This window comes from Theobroma cacao, chromosome 2 (assembly GCF_000208745.1).
Source record: "Theobroma cacao cultivar B97-61/B2 chromosome 2, Criollo_cocoa_genome_V2, whole genome shotgun sequence".
Classification (NCBI taxonomy): Eukaryota; Viridiplantae; Streptophyta; class Magnoliopsida; order Malvales; family Malvaceae; genus Theobroma; species Theobroma cacao.
In genome coordinates, this window is record NC_030851.1 from 23,392,972 (window position 1) to 23,411,103 (window position 18,132).

The window sequence follows — 18,132 nt, forward strand, 5'->3', positions numbered from 1 at the left end:
CAAAAGCATGAAAATTGGAGCTAAAGAGAGAGAGTTATGGAGGCTTCATATCAAGCTTTTATGGAGGATGAAAGCAACGAGAGATGGAAGGAAGAAGAAGGAGAAGAAGTTGCTGGAAGAAAAAGATATTTATAACTCAAGCTTATCCATTCCACTTGGATTTACGAAAATGCCCTTAGCAAGTTAACTTGTTCTCCTTCAATCCTTGGTGCAATCAATTTACTCTTTTAATACCAAGATAAGGTCCATAATAGTCTAGAAGTACTCGAGTCCATGAAACTTAAAAATTTTGACCCGAGATGAAAAATGACCATTTTGCCCCTACCTCGAGAATCATCATTATTTTTATTTCCATCGCCATTTTACCCGTATATCATCATTCATTTATGCCTTAGGCCTACTTAGGCCATAAGTTTAAAAACTTACCTTTAAAGGCTCACTAAAGAAATGACAAAATTACCCCTGACCAGTGATATCGCATCTACTTCTAGCTACGAGTCTATAGAGGTCAAAGTCTCACAACCTTGTACAAGCGGGACAACATATTCCCTCAAAGACTTGGTCTTTTTCCCTTGTTGGTTAGTCATGATGTCGATTTGAGTCGAAGTTTGTGCTTTTTCCCTCTGAAGTTGTTGAAAGGTCTTTTCGATTTCTAGGTCAAAAGGAATTATTTTTAAATTTCAGGCTCATCGTATATAACAACCAAAAACAGTTGCAAACAAAGAAAAACATTGAAGTAAGATTAAGGATGCTTGGTATTAATATTAACCAAAAAGAATTAAAAATCTGAGTTGTTAAGGTAGAGTTCTAAATCTTTTATAAGTCTCTTCTGATGTTTTTATAAAAATATCTAACTTAACCAATTTACCATATTCCTATGCAAATTTAAATTAAGAAAAACTCAATAAGCACCAACTCTAATCTTCGTTACATATGGCTTTTTAGTGTATTCCTACCTTACATGCAAATCAAATCAATCATCTCATGCAATTGATATTGATCATATGCTATTTCATCTAGGCCTACACTAAACTCTCTCCTCCGGCTCCATTTAGGTTTTCCAATCAATCTAATAGGTGGCTAGTTCAATTAGAACCATTAAGAATAGGAATGACATAAACAACTTAAATAATTTTTTTGAAAAAATATAGAAGTTTGGACAATGTATAAGACAAGTGTAAACAAAAGAATAGATTAAAAAGGTATATTCTTCATCATATAGTTGGGTGTATAGGTAAAAAATTTAACTTGTACAGTTTAATGAAAGACTAGATGTTTTATTTTCCTTATTATTGAAATGTAAAAGGGAAAAAGATTAGATTACTTATATTGTAACTCCTATTTAAATGCGGCAAGGAAGCAAAAAAGTGTTGGTCCCAATTATATGGGCTAGAGGGGGGTAAATAGCACATTTCAGCTCTTGACAAGATGAGGAACTAATTTACAAAACAAAGAAAATAAGAACAAAGTAGACAATGCGCAAGAATTTACAGTGGTTCGGTCCAAGACCTACATCCACTACCTTGATTATCCAACCAAGGATTTTCCAACTCAAGCCATTAGAAACGGTGAAATTCATAAGCTTTCACCAAGCTTTAGAATGGCTTTTACCAGGCTCAGCCAAAACCTTTCCCAATAATTTTTCACGAGCTAAACTGAAACCCAGTACCTAACTTTTCAAGGCTACGTTAGAACCTTAACACATTCAAGCAATCCTAGCTTGAAACAAACACTTAGAGTGACTACCTCACTCTAAGAACATAAATAGAGATGTAAAAAGGGTGTACCTATGATCACAAGGTTGATCTAAGTGGTACAAATGAAGTGCAGATAACAATTACAAAGGATAGAAGTTGAATGCAGTAAATGAGCAGTAGGTGTTATCTAATTTTTAGCTTTTTTTGTGTTCTTGGAAGCCTTGAATACATTTCTAGCCATTGGAACCCTCTTTTATACTTGGAGAAACAAATCTGATGGCAGTTTGACAGTTTTTTGGCCTTTGAAAACAGTTGGGAGTTGGTTCTAGCAATTAATTTATGTTTTAGTGCAAAATTCAAATTTGCAGGCAGAATGCTCTTAGTCGACTAATCGATATCTTAGTCGACTAAGTCATCTTTGTCTTCTATTCCCAGTTTTTGACAGTGTGCACTTAGTCTAGTAACTCATTCCTTGATCGACTAAGTTGGTTCTGTTTCTCAACATTCTTCAGCCCGCCAACCCTTGATTTAACTTTTAGTTGACTAACTCTCAATTGATCAACTAAGGGACTTTTGCCTTATTGTTCAATTGTGACTTCCTTAGCCCTATGCTCTTTTATATGTGCATTTTAATGATAGATTATTTGTTTGCATATAATTTTGTTCTACACACTCAAGTAAAAGTATTAGACACAAATGAAATGGGAATGTTTTATTATCATCAAAATAATGGAGCCAACAATCTCCCCCTTTTTGATAACGACAAAACATTCCTTGATTAATAGCACAGTGTCCTTTTATTCTTTTTAATTCTGCAAAAAATGGGGATTGCTCCCCCTAAATATGTGCTCTCTCTTAGTGTGTGCATATTTTGCTTATTTATTCCAGCAAGTTTAATTCATGTCATACAATTAATGACATTACATATTCAAAGTATTTATGTTGTCCAATAGAATGATTAATAGCAGATAATAAGTTGACAGAACTTTATCAGTGTTTTAGTTGACTATTTGTCATCAGCATATTATTATCAGATTTTTCTTATACCAATCAATGTTTATCAGATATATCATACTTATTATCCATACATATTCACAGACATATTTCATTCTCAATGCTATGCCATCAGCCCAAAATCAGTATCATTAAGTGAATTGAGATAACAGCAGAAACTTAAATGACAGAAATTTATCGACAAATTTAAGCATTCAAACATCAATATGTCAATATCCAAAATATAAGCATATCAGCATCCCATTTTTCACACAAAACATAAGCACAAGATTAAACTAAAGTGTTCAATTGTCAACAGGGCAAATACAGCAAGGAAAACAAAAAGTAACAATTGATATTCCTAAATTACCCCTAGTTTATTTCTGCTTCTTTTCTTTCTTAAATTCTTGGTACCTCCATTTTAACATTTTTTTAATTAATTTTTTAATTTTCTAGTTCCTTCTCCTTCTTTCTCCCTCTAAGGTTTTGCCATACTTCTCCCCTTTTTTGTCATCATCAATTCCTAATCAGCTTCTGAGGAGGATGAGGGAGATGACTCATCATTAGTGTAATACTTGACATTGAGAGGTTGATGAGATGATTCTGATTGAGGATAGGGTTAATGTGGTGATTTTTGAGGAGAGGGTTCAGGTGAGGATTTGTCAGAGACTTCAACTAGATTTTGAGGAGAAGAAGCTGTTGCTGGTTTGGACTTTTCTGCCAATCTGGAGGACTTTCTTCTTTTGAGGAATGTTGTTTTTGTTGCCATTGTTTTCTTCCCTTTTGCCATTCTAATTGAGGATAGGGTTGCCATGATGATTTCTGTGGTGCTGTAGTGACTTTTTCTTTCCCTTTTCCAGATTTTGCTTTCACTCTAGGGGCTGGTGCAGATGTATCTTGCTAAGCTTTTGCCTTGGCAGCTTCCTTTTTAGCCTGTTCTTCCTTAACCATTTGGTGGAAGACATCCATAATGGATACCTCTTCTGAATTTGGAGGGGAAGGCTGCTATTTCTCAGGTCTTAATAAGCATTTTCATCCGATGAACCTAGAACTTCTATTCCTTGTTCTGATTTATCTTTGCTTTGGTGTTCAGGTGAGGGGGCCTTAGTTGGTTGATCAACACCTGGGTGAGAGTCCTCTGTTTGAAGGACAAGGCTAGCAATTTTGTAAGTGCAGCCTTCAGCTTGAACACCATAATTTGCTCCATGAGGAGCAGACCCTTCTGCTTACAAAGCTAAACCCTTAGCACCTTACTGTGCTGGTGTAATACTTGGTGTTACAAAAGTATCTGCAGTAGCAGGTTCTGATGACATTTTTCCTTTTCCCTTCAGTTCATTTTCCAGTTCAACATTTTCTCTTCAATTTTTTACATTTTAGCTCCTTGGTCTGTGAGCTTTCCATCAATTCTCATAAGGAGATTGAAGATTACCTCATTCGAGAATTGGGATGGTACTCCCTCTAGTTGAACAGGTAGGGTGGATTCTTTTCCTGGACCAGCCTTGGGGGTTTTAATGAATCTTTCTCCATCAAGTTTGTACCCCATTTTGGACAAACTACCAAAGTAAATGGCTTGGTCTCTGGTCTTTACCATGTCTAGTTCATATCTTTTGGCCCAAACTCCCTTTTTCTGCATTAAGGATGTGATAACATTTCCATAAGGCAGATTAATTTTCTCAAGCTTCCATGCTCCTCTCATATTTTCAATCATGAATCTGCCTAGGTTCAGAGCAACCCAATTAAAAGCATGTTCCATTAGCCAAAAATCCTGAAAACTGATGTAGCTTAAACTTCCCCTTCTACCATGGATATTTGCTGCATCAAAGTAAAATAGAATTCTTATCTAGGGACTGGTTATCAAACCAACATTGCTCTTTGATGAGTACTTCTCCTTTCTCCTAGTAATGATTTCCCACAAAGAGGATGGATCGTATTTCTTTGGGAATTCGAACTCTCCCTCCTCACATTCAACTTTCAGCAAATTACCAAGATCATTAGCAGTAACCACAAATTATTTACCATTCAAAAATACATTTAGTCCATTTTCAATGTAGTCATCAGAATCATCTAGATCTTCCTCTCCTAATGCTATACTAACATAAAATTCTTTCACCAAGCTGGCACTGTAGGATCTATTCTTAAATGTGCTATACCCCTTCAGTTTTAATTCATCAAAATAATCTGATAGACTAGTCTGAACTTCTAGATTTTCACTAAAACTTTCCCAATCAATGTATTTCCCACAAGTGATAGAAGCATTCTCTATTTTCCTAAACCTCTTTTCATGTATTTTATTTCTGAATTTAGTAGAAGAGGTAGTACCTTTCTTAGACATTGTATCCTTGTCCTTTTTCTTCTCTAATTTTTGCTTCTTTTCTTTCGATGATTTCCCAGATTTCTTAGTCATTGAAGTAAACACAATTTTTTGTTTCTTCTTCTACATTTCTACTTCTGACCCTTCTTCTAGTGGCCTTTTTCCTTTCTTCTTTTCAATAATTTCTTTGCTTTGTGAGGTTTTTGCCATTTCGATTTGAGAGATTTCTGATAGGGGTTTTGAGGTTCTAAGTGGAAAGGGTTTCAATTATATGAGAGTCGATTTCAGAGGAAAAAATGTAGAGGAAATGGGTTTCAATTTTCAAATGATCGATTTTCAGGGGAGAGAGAAATTGTTAGCAGTTTTATTTCCTTTTAGAAAACTGTCCGCCTCCACCTTAAATATTTCCTCATATCATTTGCTTAAAATTTCAAAAATTCCCTCTAAATTTTGGTTATTCACTTAGGTAGTTTTTCTCCTTTCTTTATTACCCGGTAAACACATTCTTTTCATTATTTTATTCCTTCTTCATTTTGTTGACTAAGTCTTACTATTTAATGCTAACATAACACTCTTAGTTGACTAAGATTCACCTTAGTCGACTAAATGCATTCTGTTTTATGTGCATGAGCCAAAAATTTTCTCAAAACTCCTGCAGACTAATCATTCCTAAATTCCTTATAATTTCACATAATCTATCTTCATTTAGAGATTTGGTAAAAATATCTGTTATTTGATGCAAAGAATTCACAAATTCAATCTTAATATCACCTTTCATTACATGGTCCCTAACAAAATGCTGCCTAATCTCAATGTGTTTAGTTCTAGAATGTTGCATAGGATTTTTAGATATATGGATTGCACTTGTGTTATCACAGAAGATTAGTACATTATGTATTGTAATTCCAAAATCTCTTAGTTGTTGTTTAATCCACAAAATTTGAGCACAACAACTACCTAGAGAAATATACTCTGCTTCAGCTGTTGAAAGTGCTACAGAGTTTTGTTTTTTACTTGACTAAGATACAAGCATACTTCCTAGAAATTGGCATGTTCCACTAGTACTTTTTTTATCAGTTTTGCTTCCTGCAAAGTCTGCATCCAAATAGCCTACAAGATCAAATGATAATTCTTTAGAATACCATAATCCTAAGGTTTGTGTTTCTAAGAGGTATCTCAAAATTCTCTTAACAGCAATTAGGTGTGATTCTTTAGGCTGTGACTGAAATCTAGCACACAAACACACACTAAACTAGATATCTGGTCTGCTTGTTGTTAAGTAGAGTAGTGAACCGATTACACCTCTATAGAGCTTTTGATCTACATTATTTCCTTTTTCATCTAGATCAAGTCTGGTGGATGGACTCATTGGTGTGGAGATTAGTTTTAACTTCAGCATATTGAACTTTTTGAGCATATCTTGATTGTATCTTTCTTGGTTGATAAAGATTCCTTTCTCACTTTGCTTAATTTAAAGACCAAGAAAGTACTTCAACTCTCCCATCATGCTCATCTCAAATTTACCCTGCATTTCTTTAGCAAAGTTCTTGCATAAAGTCTCATTAGTTGCACCAAATACAATGTCATCCACATTTATTTGAACAATAATTAAATCATTCAGGTATCTTTTAATAAACAATGTAGTATCAATGCTACCTTTAACATAACCTTTTTCAACCAAAAATTTTGAAAGCCTTTCATACCAAGCTCTAGGAGCTTGTTTCAATCCCTACAAGGTTTTATAAAGTTTGTAAACATGGTCTAGTTTTTCAAAATCTTCAAAACCTGATGGCTGTTCAACATACACTTCCTCTTGAATGAATCCATTTAGAAATGCACTTTTTACATCCATTTGGTATTAAAATTCATGAAGCATGCAAAAGCTAACAACAACCTTATGGCTTCAATTCTAGCAACTGGTGCAAAGGTTTCATCATAGTATATTCCTTCCTATTGGTTGTAACCTTGTGCTACTAACCTAGCTTTATTTCTAACTACATTTTCTTGCTCATCTACCTTATTTCTAAACACCCATTTTGTGCCAACAATAGGGTGATTTGAAGGTTTAGGTACTAGTGACCATACACGATTTCTTTTGAATTGGTCAAGTTCCTCTTGCATGGCCATTATCCAACTTTCCTCTTTTTCAGCTTCTTCAAAGTTTTTAGGCTCAATTTGATATATGAAAGCTAAAAACTCACAAGTCTCTCTTGTTGCTCTCTTAGTTCTAACTCCTTGAGAAATGTCACCTATGATTTGATCTTGTGGATGGTCTCTTACAAATCTCCAACTCTTTGGAAGGTCATTATGCTGATTTTCTATTCTTTGCAAATTTTCTAGAGGTGGAGTTTCATTTTCTCTTCTAGGTGAGCTTTCTTCATTATTCTTATTGTTCTCTTAGCTCATTTCTTCCATTTATTTTTCTAGGATTTCTACATCATCATCATCAACATGAATTTCCTTTTATAAAGCATTTGACTCATCAAAAACTACATGGATTGATTCTTTAACGGTTAAAGTCCTTTTGTTAAAAATCCTATAAGCCTTTGAGCTAATGCATATCTTAAAAATATTGCCTCATCACTTTTTGCATCAAACTTTCCTAAGGGTTGTTTTCCATTGTTCAATACAAAACATTTACAACCAAAACTCCTAAGGTGAGAAATATTTGGTTTCCTACCCTTGTAAAGTTCATATGGTGTCTTAGATATCATGAGTCGTATTAAGACTCTATTAAGTATATAAGCTGTTGTGTTCATTACCTCAGCCTAAAAATATTTTGGTAGGTTATTCTCATATAGCATAGTCCCAGCCATTTCTTTTAAGGTTTGATTTTTCCTCTCTACAACTCCATTTTGCTGAGGTGTTCTAGGTGTAGAGAAATTGTGATCCAACCCTTTTCATTGCAAAATTTCTCAAATTCATCACTTTCAAATTCTCCTCCATGATCACTCCTCATGCTAACTATGGCTAGTCCTTTTTCATTCTCTACTTTCCTACAATGACTTATAAAAGCTTATAGAGCATCATTCTTATGAGCAAGAAAATAAACCCAAGTATATCTAGAGTAGTCATCAACTTTTACAAAGACATAAGATTTTCCTCCTAAGCTAGTTATGCTTATTAGACCAAATAGATCAATATGTAACAATTCAAGAGGTCTAGATGTTGACACAATCTTCTTAGTCTTGAGGGATGTTCTAACTTGTTTTCCTAATTGACAAGCATCACATATTTTGTCACTTTCAAATTTTATGTCAGGCAGTCCAACAACTAGATTTTCTTGATTAGTTTTGACATAGTATGCATACCTACATGTCTTAATCTCCTATGCCATAACCAGCTATCATTTTAGCATTTGCAACAAGACATATTTCACTATTTATTTCAAGATCCTCAAGAAAAACAACATACATATTCTTCAATCTTTTTCCTATAATTGAGACTTTATTTGTACCTATGTCTATTACTTCACACTTATTTGAATCAAAATATACTTTAAATCCTTTGTCACATAATTGACTAATGCTCAATAAATTATGCTTCAAACCCTTAACCAATAACACATGACTGATTTGAGTTTGGGAGTTTTTACCAACCGTACCTATCCCATGAATTTTACCTTTTGAGTGATCACCAAAGGATACGGTACCTCCTTTTCTTTTGTCTAGCTGAGCAAACAGCATTTCATCTCCTGTCATGTGTCATGAACAACCACTGTCCATATACCAAGGTTATTGCTTCTTGAGTTGAGCTCTTGAACATGGCTCCTTTAAGTGCAGCTCAACCTATAAAACAAAATTTCAGTTTTTCTTTATAGGTACCCATACTTTGATGGGTCATTGAGTGTTAGTTGCAATATAGGATCCTTTAGGAACCTAAATTTTTCTAACTTTCTACAGGTTACTTTTCTTAAAACAGTCATATGATAAATGTCCATGTTTTCCACAACCATAACATTTAGATGAAGCATTACGAGAATTTTTCCTGAAATAAGTGTTCCTACTTGATGTTTCCCTTTTTGAAAATTTGAGAGTTGTGTTTTCATCAACTGTTTTTTGCAAAGCTTCAGATTTATTGTCCAGCTCTAGTTTTAAAACTTCAAAATCTGTTTTTGAGTGTTCTAATTCAATTTGCAAAAAATTTCTTTGCTCAAAAACAGAGTTGAACTCTTATCTCATCTTTTTCAAGTCATTTTCAAGAGATGTAGCCTTTTTCTTTAAAGTCTTGTATTTTAAAAAGAGTTTTTCAAATTCATCATAAAGGTTGTCATACTCATTTTGTAAATTATCAATGGAAATATCACAAGGGGATGAGGATACCTCGGTCTCATCATCTTATCCACCAAACAGAGGTTTGCTCTTTCTTCAGCTTTTTCTTTCTCAACTTCAGAGCATGATGTATCACTGTCTGACCAAGTAGCTGCCACCTTTGCTTTCTTTGATTTTATGTTTTTCTTTGGCCTTTCTTCCTTTTGCATCTTCGTTTCTCCATATAACTCTTCTAATTTTTGCCAAATTTCCTTAGCACTTTTGCACATGGACACTTTATCATATTCTCTATAACCAAGTGCACAAATGAGAGTGTGCATGGCCTTAGGGTTGATTTGTGCTCTCCTCATTTCAGCTTCTGTCCATTTATTTCTATCTTTAGGTGTTTTCTTACCATTGATTGAATTAGTAATCATAGGAATGAAAGAACCATCGGTAATGACATCCCACATCTCATAGTCATAAGCCCTAACATATATTGGTATCCTAATACTCCAATAAGGGTAGTTAGAGCCATCAAATAGAGGTGATCTATTTCTTGATTGCCCCTCAACAACTACTATTTTTTGTAGAACCATTTGGATCCTCCCAAAGGGTGTTAGACCTTAAAAACAAGGAACTTGATCTAATACCACTTATTGATCCCAATTATATGTGCTAGAAGGGGGTGAATAGCACAATTCGACTCTTGACAAGATGAAGAACTAATTTGCAAAACAAAGAAAATAAAAACAGAGTAAACAATGAGCAGGAATTTAGAGTAGTTCAATCCAAGGCCTACATCCACTACCTTGATTATCCAACCAAGGATTTTTCAACTCAATCCACTAGAAACGGTGAAATTCATAAGCTTTCACCAAGCTTTACAATGGTTTTTACCAAGCTCAACCAAAACCTTTCACAATAGTTTTTCACGAGCTAAACTGAAATCCAACACCTAACTTTTCAAGGCTAAGTTAGAACCTTAACACATTCAAGCAATCCTAGCTTGAAACAAACACTTAGAGTGACTATCTCACTCTAAAAACATAAAGAGAGATGTAAAAAGGGTGTACTTATGATCACAAGGTTGATCTAAGTGGTACAAATGAAGTGTAGATAACAATTACAAATGATAGGAGTTGAGTGTAGTAAATGAGCAGCAGGTGTTCTTTAATTTTTCAGCTTTTTTTTATGTTCTTGGAAGCCTTGAATACATTTATAGCTGTTGGAACCCTTTTTTATACTTGAAGAAACAACTCTGATGGTAGTTTGATAGTTTTCTGGCTGTTGGAAACAGTTGAGAGTTGGTTCTAGCAGTTAATCTGTCTTTTAGTGTAGAATTCAAACTTGTAGGCAGAATGCTCTTAGTCGACTAAGTCGTCTCTATCTTCTGTTCCTAGTTTCTAGCAATTCTGGCAGTGTGCACTTAGTCGACTAACTCATTCCTTGGTCGACTAAATTGGTTATGTTTCTCAATATTCTTCAGCCCGCCAACCCTTAATTTAAATCTTAGCTGACTAACTCTCAATTGATCAACTAAGGGACTTTTGCCTTGTTGTTCAATTGTGACTTCCTTAACCCTATGCTCTTTAATATGTGCATTTTAATGAAAGATTATTTGTTTGCATGTAATTTTGTCTTGCACACTCAAGTAAAAGTATTAGACACAAATGAAATGAGAAGGTTTTATTATCATCAAGAACTAATGGAGCCAACAAAAAGAAATGATCTAAAAACCTATCCAATTCCTGTACTTTTCAATTTTATTCAATTTTGTTCTGTACTCAAAATCGAAGCAATTTTGTCCATTGATTTGAAAAATTGCATCAATTTAGTCTCTACCCCTAATGGCATCCAATTTTATCTTTAAAAGATGACATCATTGCTGATGTGTCACTTTTTGATGTTATGTATTTGAGATGATGACGTGGCATGCCACGTGGCACCAAGTGATGATGTGGTAATGCCACGTGACAATATATGATTGACGTGACAGATAAATAAATTTTCAAAAAGAAAAATTCTGCCACATCATAGGGATTAAAGTGAACAAAAATATATTGTACAGAACTAAATTAAACAAAATTGAGATTTAGAGGGATTAAATTGAAAAAAAATATTTGAAAAATACAAATCTTTAAGTAAATTATTGATATGCTTATTAATAAGTCAAATATTTAAGTGTAAAAGATTTGTGGTGTTAAAAAAAATACATAAATATTTTCTTACTTGATTATTTGATTCTAGAATATGTAAATTAATTTATCTTTTTTACAAAAATTAAGTTTGAATTCTCCTTCTATAAAACAATTTGAAAAAATTTCATATCTAAAGTAAAATTTAGATGAATAACTTGCATTATATTAAAATGAAATAATATAAAATGATTAAATAAATTCTTTTTCTTTCTATTTATAATAGTATAAACATTTGAAATTTATTTAACTTAGTTTTTAACTTGAGCTAAAGTTAAATAAATAAAATATGTTGATTTAGTTTTTTTCCTTTAAAAAAATGAAGAACAAAGATATGAAGTTAGCGATGATTATAAAAGTAATTCCTCGTTTTGACTTACTTAATTTGGACATGACAAACTTCTTATTACATAAAATCCGACCTCCACCCTTCTAATTATTTATTTATTTTTATGTTTTTATTTTGTTTAATATTTCAAGTTATATTTTTTAAGTTGAAATTTTTTAAATTAAAGACTGCATTTATGGTTGATAAAGTTAAATATAATTGTAAATATTTGTACCATTTTATTTTGTAAATAAATTTTTTGTAGATCCAAATTAATAATGTAAATTTAAATTTAGTGGAATTTGATTATGGTATTTGAATTTTAATAAAATCTTTTTATAAGAATTTTTGAGTAAATTTAAATGAAACCTAAATTAGGTAAGAGTTAGATAATTTCAAAAGAATGTGTATTTGTAAATTGTGAAAATTGTAATTAAATCAACATATTTTACTAATTTGACTAAATTTAAATAAAAAGTAAATTAGATAAAAGTTGAATAATTTGAAAAGAATGTGTATTTGTAAATTGTAAAAGTTACTACTAAATCAACATATTTAGTCATTTTGTATTATTTTATTTTAACGTAATGCAAGTTATTTTTCTAAATTTGATTTTAGGTATGAAATTTTTTTAAATTTTTTTATAGAAAGAGAATTCAAACTTAATTTTTGTAGTAAAAATAAGTTATAGATTCTAGAATCAAATAATTAAGTAATATATATATATATATTAATATCATAAATATTTTACACTTAAATATTTGACTTATTAATAAGCACATTAATAATCTACTTAAAAATTTATATTTTTAAATATTTTCAATTTAATCCCTCAACATCTCAATTTTGTTCAATTTAATCCTTATATTGTATATTTTTATTCACTTTAATTCCTATGACGATGTAAAATTTTTTTAAAAAAAATTTTGATTGATTACATGACATTATCACGTCATAATTGTCATGTGACATGTCATGTCATTAAAAGTGATCATCAACGCTAACATCAATTATGATATCATCTTTTAACGTCAAAATTGAATATTTTTAAAAAAAAGATTAAATTGATGTAATTTTTAAAATTAAAAATTAATTGCTTCGATTATGAATGTAAAAATTAAATTAAATAAAATTAAAAAATATAAAAACCGGATAAATTTTTGACCAAAAAATATACTGAAAGAGGTAAAAATATGGTGGGCCCGGAATGTCAATCCCAGTTTTCGCTCAAAACTTTTTTACTGGGAGCATGACCCCTTTTGGTTCACACTTCCCCACACAGCTCCAACTGGAACCAATCAGTAATCAAGCTGTCAAACCGTTTGACCGTACACAGTTTTATTTCAACTTGTGTTGCGCCCTTTTCCCTTCCCTCATGAACCAATTTAAACAAAAACTCCTTTTTTTTATTTTTAAAAAATAAAGAAAAAGATTAAAACTGTTAGCGCATCTTTATACTAATAAAAAAAGATAAAAATAAGAACAGCTAGGCAAAACCAGGTGTTGAGTACCTATAAGAGCATCAAATTTCCACAAACTCAAGCCCCTCCTTTTTCTCTCTCCTTCTTTCTTTCTCTCTCCAAACCCCCCCCCCAAAATCCCCCTAAAATGGAACCCCCCGCCTCCGCCCCCCACGGCGGCTCCATCTCTTTCCACCGCCGCCACAACCGCTACCGTCGCTCCCGCCACCTATCCGGAATCCATGGACTCCTCGCCACGCTCCCGCAATACGGACTCATGGGACGACCCAGCTCCTCCACCAACTCTCCACTCAAAGCTCCGCCTCATGTGCAGCTATGGTGGCACCATCGTCCCTCGTCCCCACGACAAAGTCTTATGTTACATCGGCGGCGACACTCGTATGGTCGTCGTGGACCGCCACACTTCCCTCTCCTCTCTTCACCACCGCCTCTCTTTTTCTCTTCTCCATGGCCGCCCCTTTACTCTCAAGTATCAACTACCCTCCGAAGATCTCGACTCGCTTATCTCGGTTACAACCGATGAAGACCTTGAAAACATGATCGATGAATACGACCGTACTTATTCCCAAACAACGTCGTCAAGCAAGTCCTCCCGTATTCGCCTCTTTCTTTTCCCTCTCAATCCGGAGGGAACCCCGGCGACTTCCCACTCAATTGGGCCGATTATTAACAATTCGACCAAGTCCGATGAATGGTTTCTTAACGCGTTGAATGGGGCAGGGTTGTTGAACAGAGGGTTTTCGGATTCGGCGACGAATGTGAATTGTTTGTTGGGATTGGATGATGATCGTCAGGGAAATGTTGAAGTTGGTTTGAAAGATGAAGGGAGTGGGAGTCAGAAGAATATGAATTTGAAAAATCAAGATGTTCATTCGGTTCCTGATTCTCCTATGCTTGAAACTACTTCTTCTTTTGGTTCAACTTCTTCGTCTCCTTTGCTTGCTAACTTGCCTCCTATTCGAGTCCACGCCGAGGATCAGAAGGAGAATAAAGTGGTGGGGGTTGAGGAGCAGTTTGCTCAATTTACTGTGAGTGCTGCTGCTGCTGCTGCTGGAGGTGGAGGGGGAGGGGTGAAGCAGCAGGATGAAGGATTTGTGGTTTTGTCATCGCCGCCGCCGATGCCGGTGGGCATAGCTGTTTCCGGTGGTGGGGTGGGTTTGAGTTCGGGTGTGGTTCCTGGGGAATATACCAATCGGGGTTTTTCGGATGATGAGAGATCGGATCATGGGGTTCCTGTTGGGTATAGGAAACCGCCACCTCCGCAGTCACAGCCTCAGGGTTTGCCTCTTCATAATCAGCAGAAGTCCAGCAGTGGTCATGATTTGGCTTCGCCGGATTCTGTCTCAAGGTACCATTTTCTCATCCTTGAATTCGTTCCTATTCTTTAATTTTGCTTGGATTTAATTTTAAAAAGTAGCTGAGATTCGGATTCTCTTTTCTTTTGTGTTTGTTTTTAATTTGGGCAGTGATAGTAGTTTTACAAATCCATTGTCACGCCAAAAACCTATGATTTATCAAGACCCGGTTGCTCAAATCCCACCTGGAGCTAACAGGGTTGCTGCAAACCCTGTTGATCCAAAGCTTAATATCTCTGATCTGAACACAAATGCTCGGATTCAGATTCAACAACCAGTTCAGGATTCTGGTTATATATTGCAGCAAACCCCATTTGATCAACAGCAACAGCACCAACCACAACCACAGCAACAACAGCAATTCTTACACGCTGGTGCAGCACATTACATTCATCATCACCCCGCTGGGGCAGTGCCAATCTCAGCTTATTATCCTGTATATCCTTCCCAACAGCAACACCATCATCACCCTCACGCACAGATTGATCAGCAATATCCTGTGTATTATGTGTCTGCAAGGCAACCCCAAGCTTACAACTTGCCTGTCCAGCAACCTAGTATTAGTGAAGCCACTACTGCAATCCCATCTAGCCATCCTCAGACTCCTCCGAATCCTGCCATGGTTCCTCCTCCTGCAGCATACAACCCTATGAGAAATGCTCCTATTAACAAAACTGAAATGGCTGCTGCCACAGGAATGTACAGAACAACAACTACTGGTACTCCGCAACTGGTTCAAGTGCCAAACAGTCAGCATCAGCAACAATATGTGGGGTACTCTCAGATTCATCATCCATCACAGTCTGTTGCTCCTACCTCCGCTGCAACTGCCACATATGCTTATGAATTCTCAGATCCTGCACATGCTCAGATATACTACACTCAGCCTTTGGCACCCACAATGCCTTCTCAGTACCAAACCATGACTGCAGCTGCTGCAGTAGTATTGCCAGATGGATCTTCTCAGCTTACGACTGATAGCATCAAGCCGCAGATCAGAACTTCACAGCCAATATAAATCTGTCAAGAAGAAAGCAACAACAATTTTGAAGGAAGGGTTTGGTTTATATCTTTAAATTCTGTTTTAGTGTCTGCCTTGTTATTGTTATTGGTTTGTGATATGTATTGGTCAAGGATAATAAGGAACTCTGGTGGTTTTTTACTATCTCGTGTATGTCATATTGTTGTTATTGTCATAGGAAATCAAAGTCATCTGAAGATTATACTGTAACAGCTCAAACTCATATATTGTGTGCTTTGTGCAGTTCATATGTCAGTTACATAATAATGGTTATACAAATAGCAAAAGCTTAAAGTTAATTGGTTCTTACATTGTTCTTGATCCAGGGTTCCTATGATATTGGGTATGCAGAGACATATATCTGCAATAATAAATTCTTGCTAGAAGCTCGAATAGGATCCATTACTTGGAAAGTTTTCGTGAAGAAAGTGTTCCACATGGATGGACTGTTCAAGCCTCTACCCAAAACAAGATTTGAGGCTAACTGCCTGAAATAAGTAGACTTATCCACTGTTTGATTTGGCAAAGATGCATTTTCTGTTAAAAGTCATGCAGCACTCTCAAAAACTACGAACATTTGTGAGGATCTCTGACCCCGCACTTGTTGACCCTTTGACAGGCATTATGTCCTAACTGCTTTTTCCCATTGATCAAATCCATAACAATTGCTGCAACATTCTAGTATATTATTATGAATTCTGCTAGGTTTTCATCATTTATATTTACAGTTGATGACTCTCATTCTTAGGAATATTCACAAGATTCATTATATCGATGGTTGTATAGGTTTTATTAAGGACTCTTGTTTAGTATGGTCCTCAATCTCATACATCTTCTTGGATGCTTTATTCTTGATAATCAAATATTTGTTTTTCCATCCCCACTATCATCTGGTAAACTCTGCCTATTGCCCTATTCTCTTCTCCACCTTTAAGGAGTCAAGCTAATCACTTCACACAATTGATTACAGATTTGTTGCAGAGAATTTCTGGGTGAATTTATGTTTGGATAATTACCTTTTTTTTTTTTAATAATTGAGAGAAGGGAATTCAAATCCTATTCTTTAGACCGGGATCATGCATCAACCAATGGATCTCTCTCTGCTGGAAATTCTTTCGGGTTCTGAAACAACTTCACCAAGTAGGCCATGCTGTCATTGCTGACTGTGTGAGAAACTTCCCATTTGCAACAGCGCAGGGCCCTGTACTCTGAATTATGCTTTTCTTGTTTCTTTCTTGGATAAGTTTGTAATGTTTAAGGCCAAGTACTTTCTGCTGAATGTAATCTCTTTTGATTCTCTCTCCCTCAGCTCTACTTTCTTAGCTCGTAAAGTTTTATGTCATTTTCACTCTTTCACATACTTTTCTTCGCCAAGAATATTGTAATGGCATTATTATTAATTCTTCTTTCATGTTGGACATCCTTGTATAAAAGATTTACAAGATTTTTGAGTGAAGCCCACTCCAAATTCCACCGCATATAAGGGCTAAATACATTGCATATCCTGAGGTGGGGACATTCTCCATGGTTTCTACCGAAGCAATTATTTGATTCTATGAGTGGGACATCTCCTCTTCTGTGTCTTTTAACATTGGGATTGTAGAATGCAGCCCTCCAAATATATAGAGCATTTCACACTTAAAAAGCTTCGCCAAAAAACAGCAAAAAATCCATTACAAAACTGAAGTTGTATAATCTTTATCAGATGATTCCTTGACCTGCTGCTGTGAGGTAATTCCAAAGATATTGTGTTCAAGTTACAGATAAACAAAAGGAAAAATGCACTGACTCTCATGTGACTGTGCTTTTGATTCTGTGTTTAATTATCTAATTTGTTCTGATAAGTTGTAAATTAAGTATTAACGTACGAGGTTTCGTTTTTGCTTTGGAAACATAAGAGATTAAGACTGAGATAAAGGCAAAACAAGTGGTATAATAATGACTTTGCTGTGCATGCCGCTGCCCGCCGCTCCATGCCAATGCCAATGCCATCACCCTTGTCCTTGTCTGAGAGAGACGTTGATGCTGACTAGACTCGTAGCTGCCCTACTCTGTCTCGATCGTTAGGGGAAATTAAGGTGGTTTCTTATGAAAATATGGTTTTTATTCACGTTTATGGAAATTAAAATAGACTACCTAACTATTACACAGAAGATAAAGTCTGACAAGTTTTAACTCGTAATGGACCCCTTGTTGTTGCCATGTAGAAACATTATGAATCAAAGGACCAAGGGACAATCCAAAATATTTTGCAATTAGGTACTTCAACTAGTGACGAATATTTGGGAGACCCAGAATTTAATCATAACTCTTTGTTGCTTGAAGAACTGGGGCTCCGTCTTCTGGTTTCTTTACTTTTGTGCAGGGTGGATACATGTAGATCCCTTCTCTCATTTAGGTATTTGAGGTTGATTTTCTTTTTTCAAAAGCTATAAATATATATGTATGTAAATTTATTATATTATTCGAGTGTCGGAATGAGACTCTTTACACAAAGG

General features: G+C 34.9%; 1 protein-coding gene across 1 annotated transcript; it reads left to right on the top strand.

Moving 5' to 3' along the window:
* Positions 13,285 to 15,943, top strand: LOC18609148 (protein eyes shut; the record flags this gene model as incomplete). The annotated part of the gene is made up of 2 exons (XM_007044152.2): positions 13,285 to 14,606; positions 14,725 to 15,943. Coding segments are annotated over 2 exons (2,229 nt in total), but the record flags the coding sequence as incomplete, so codon positions are not given.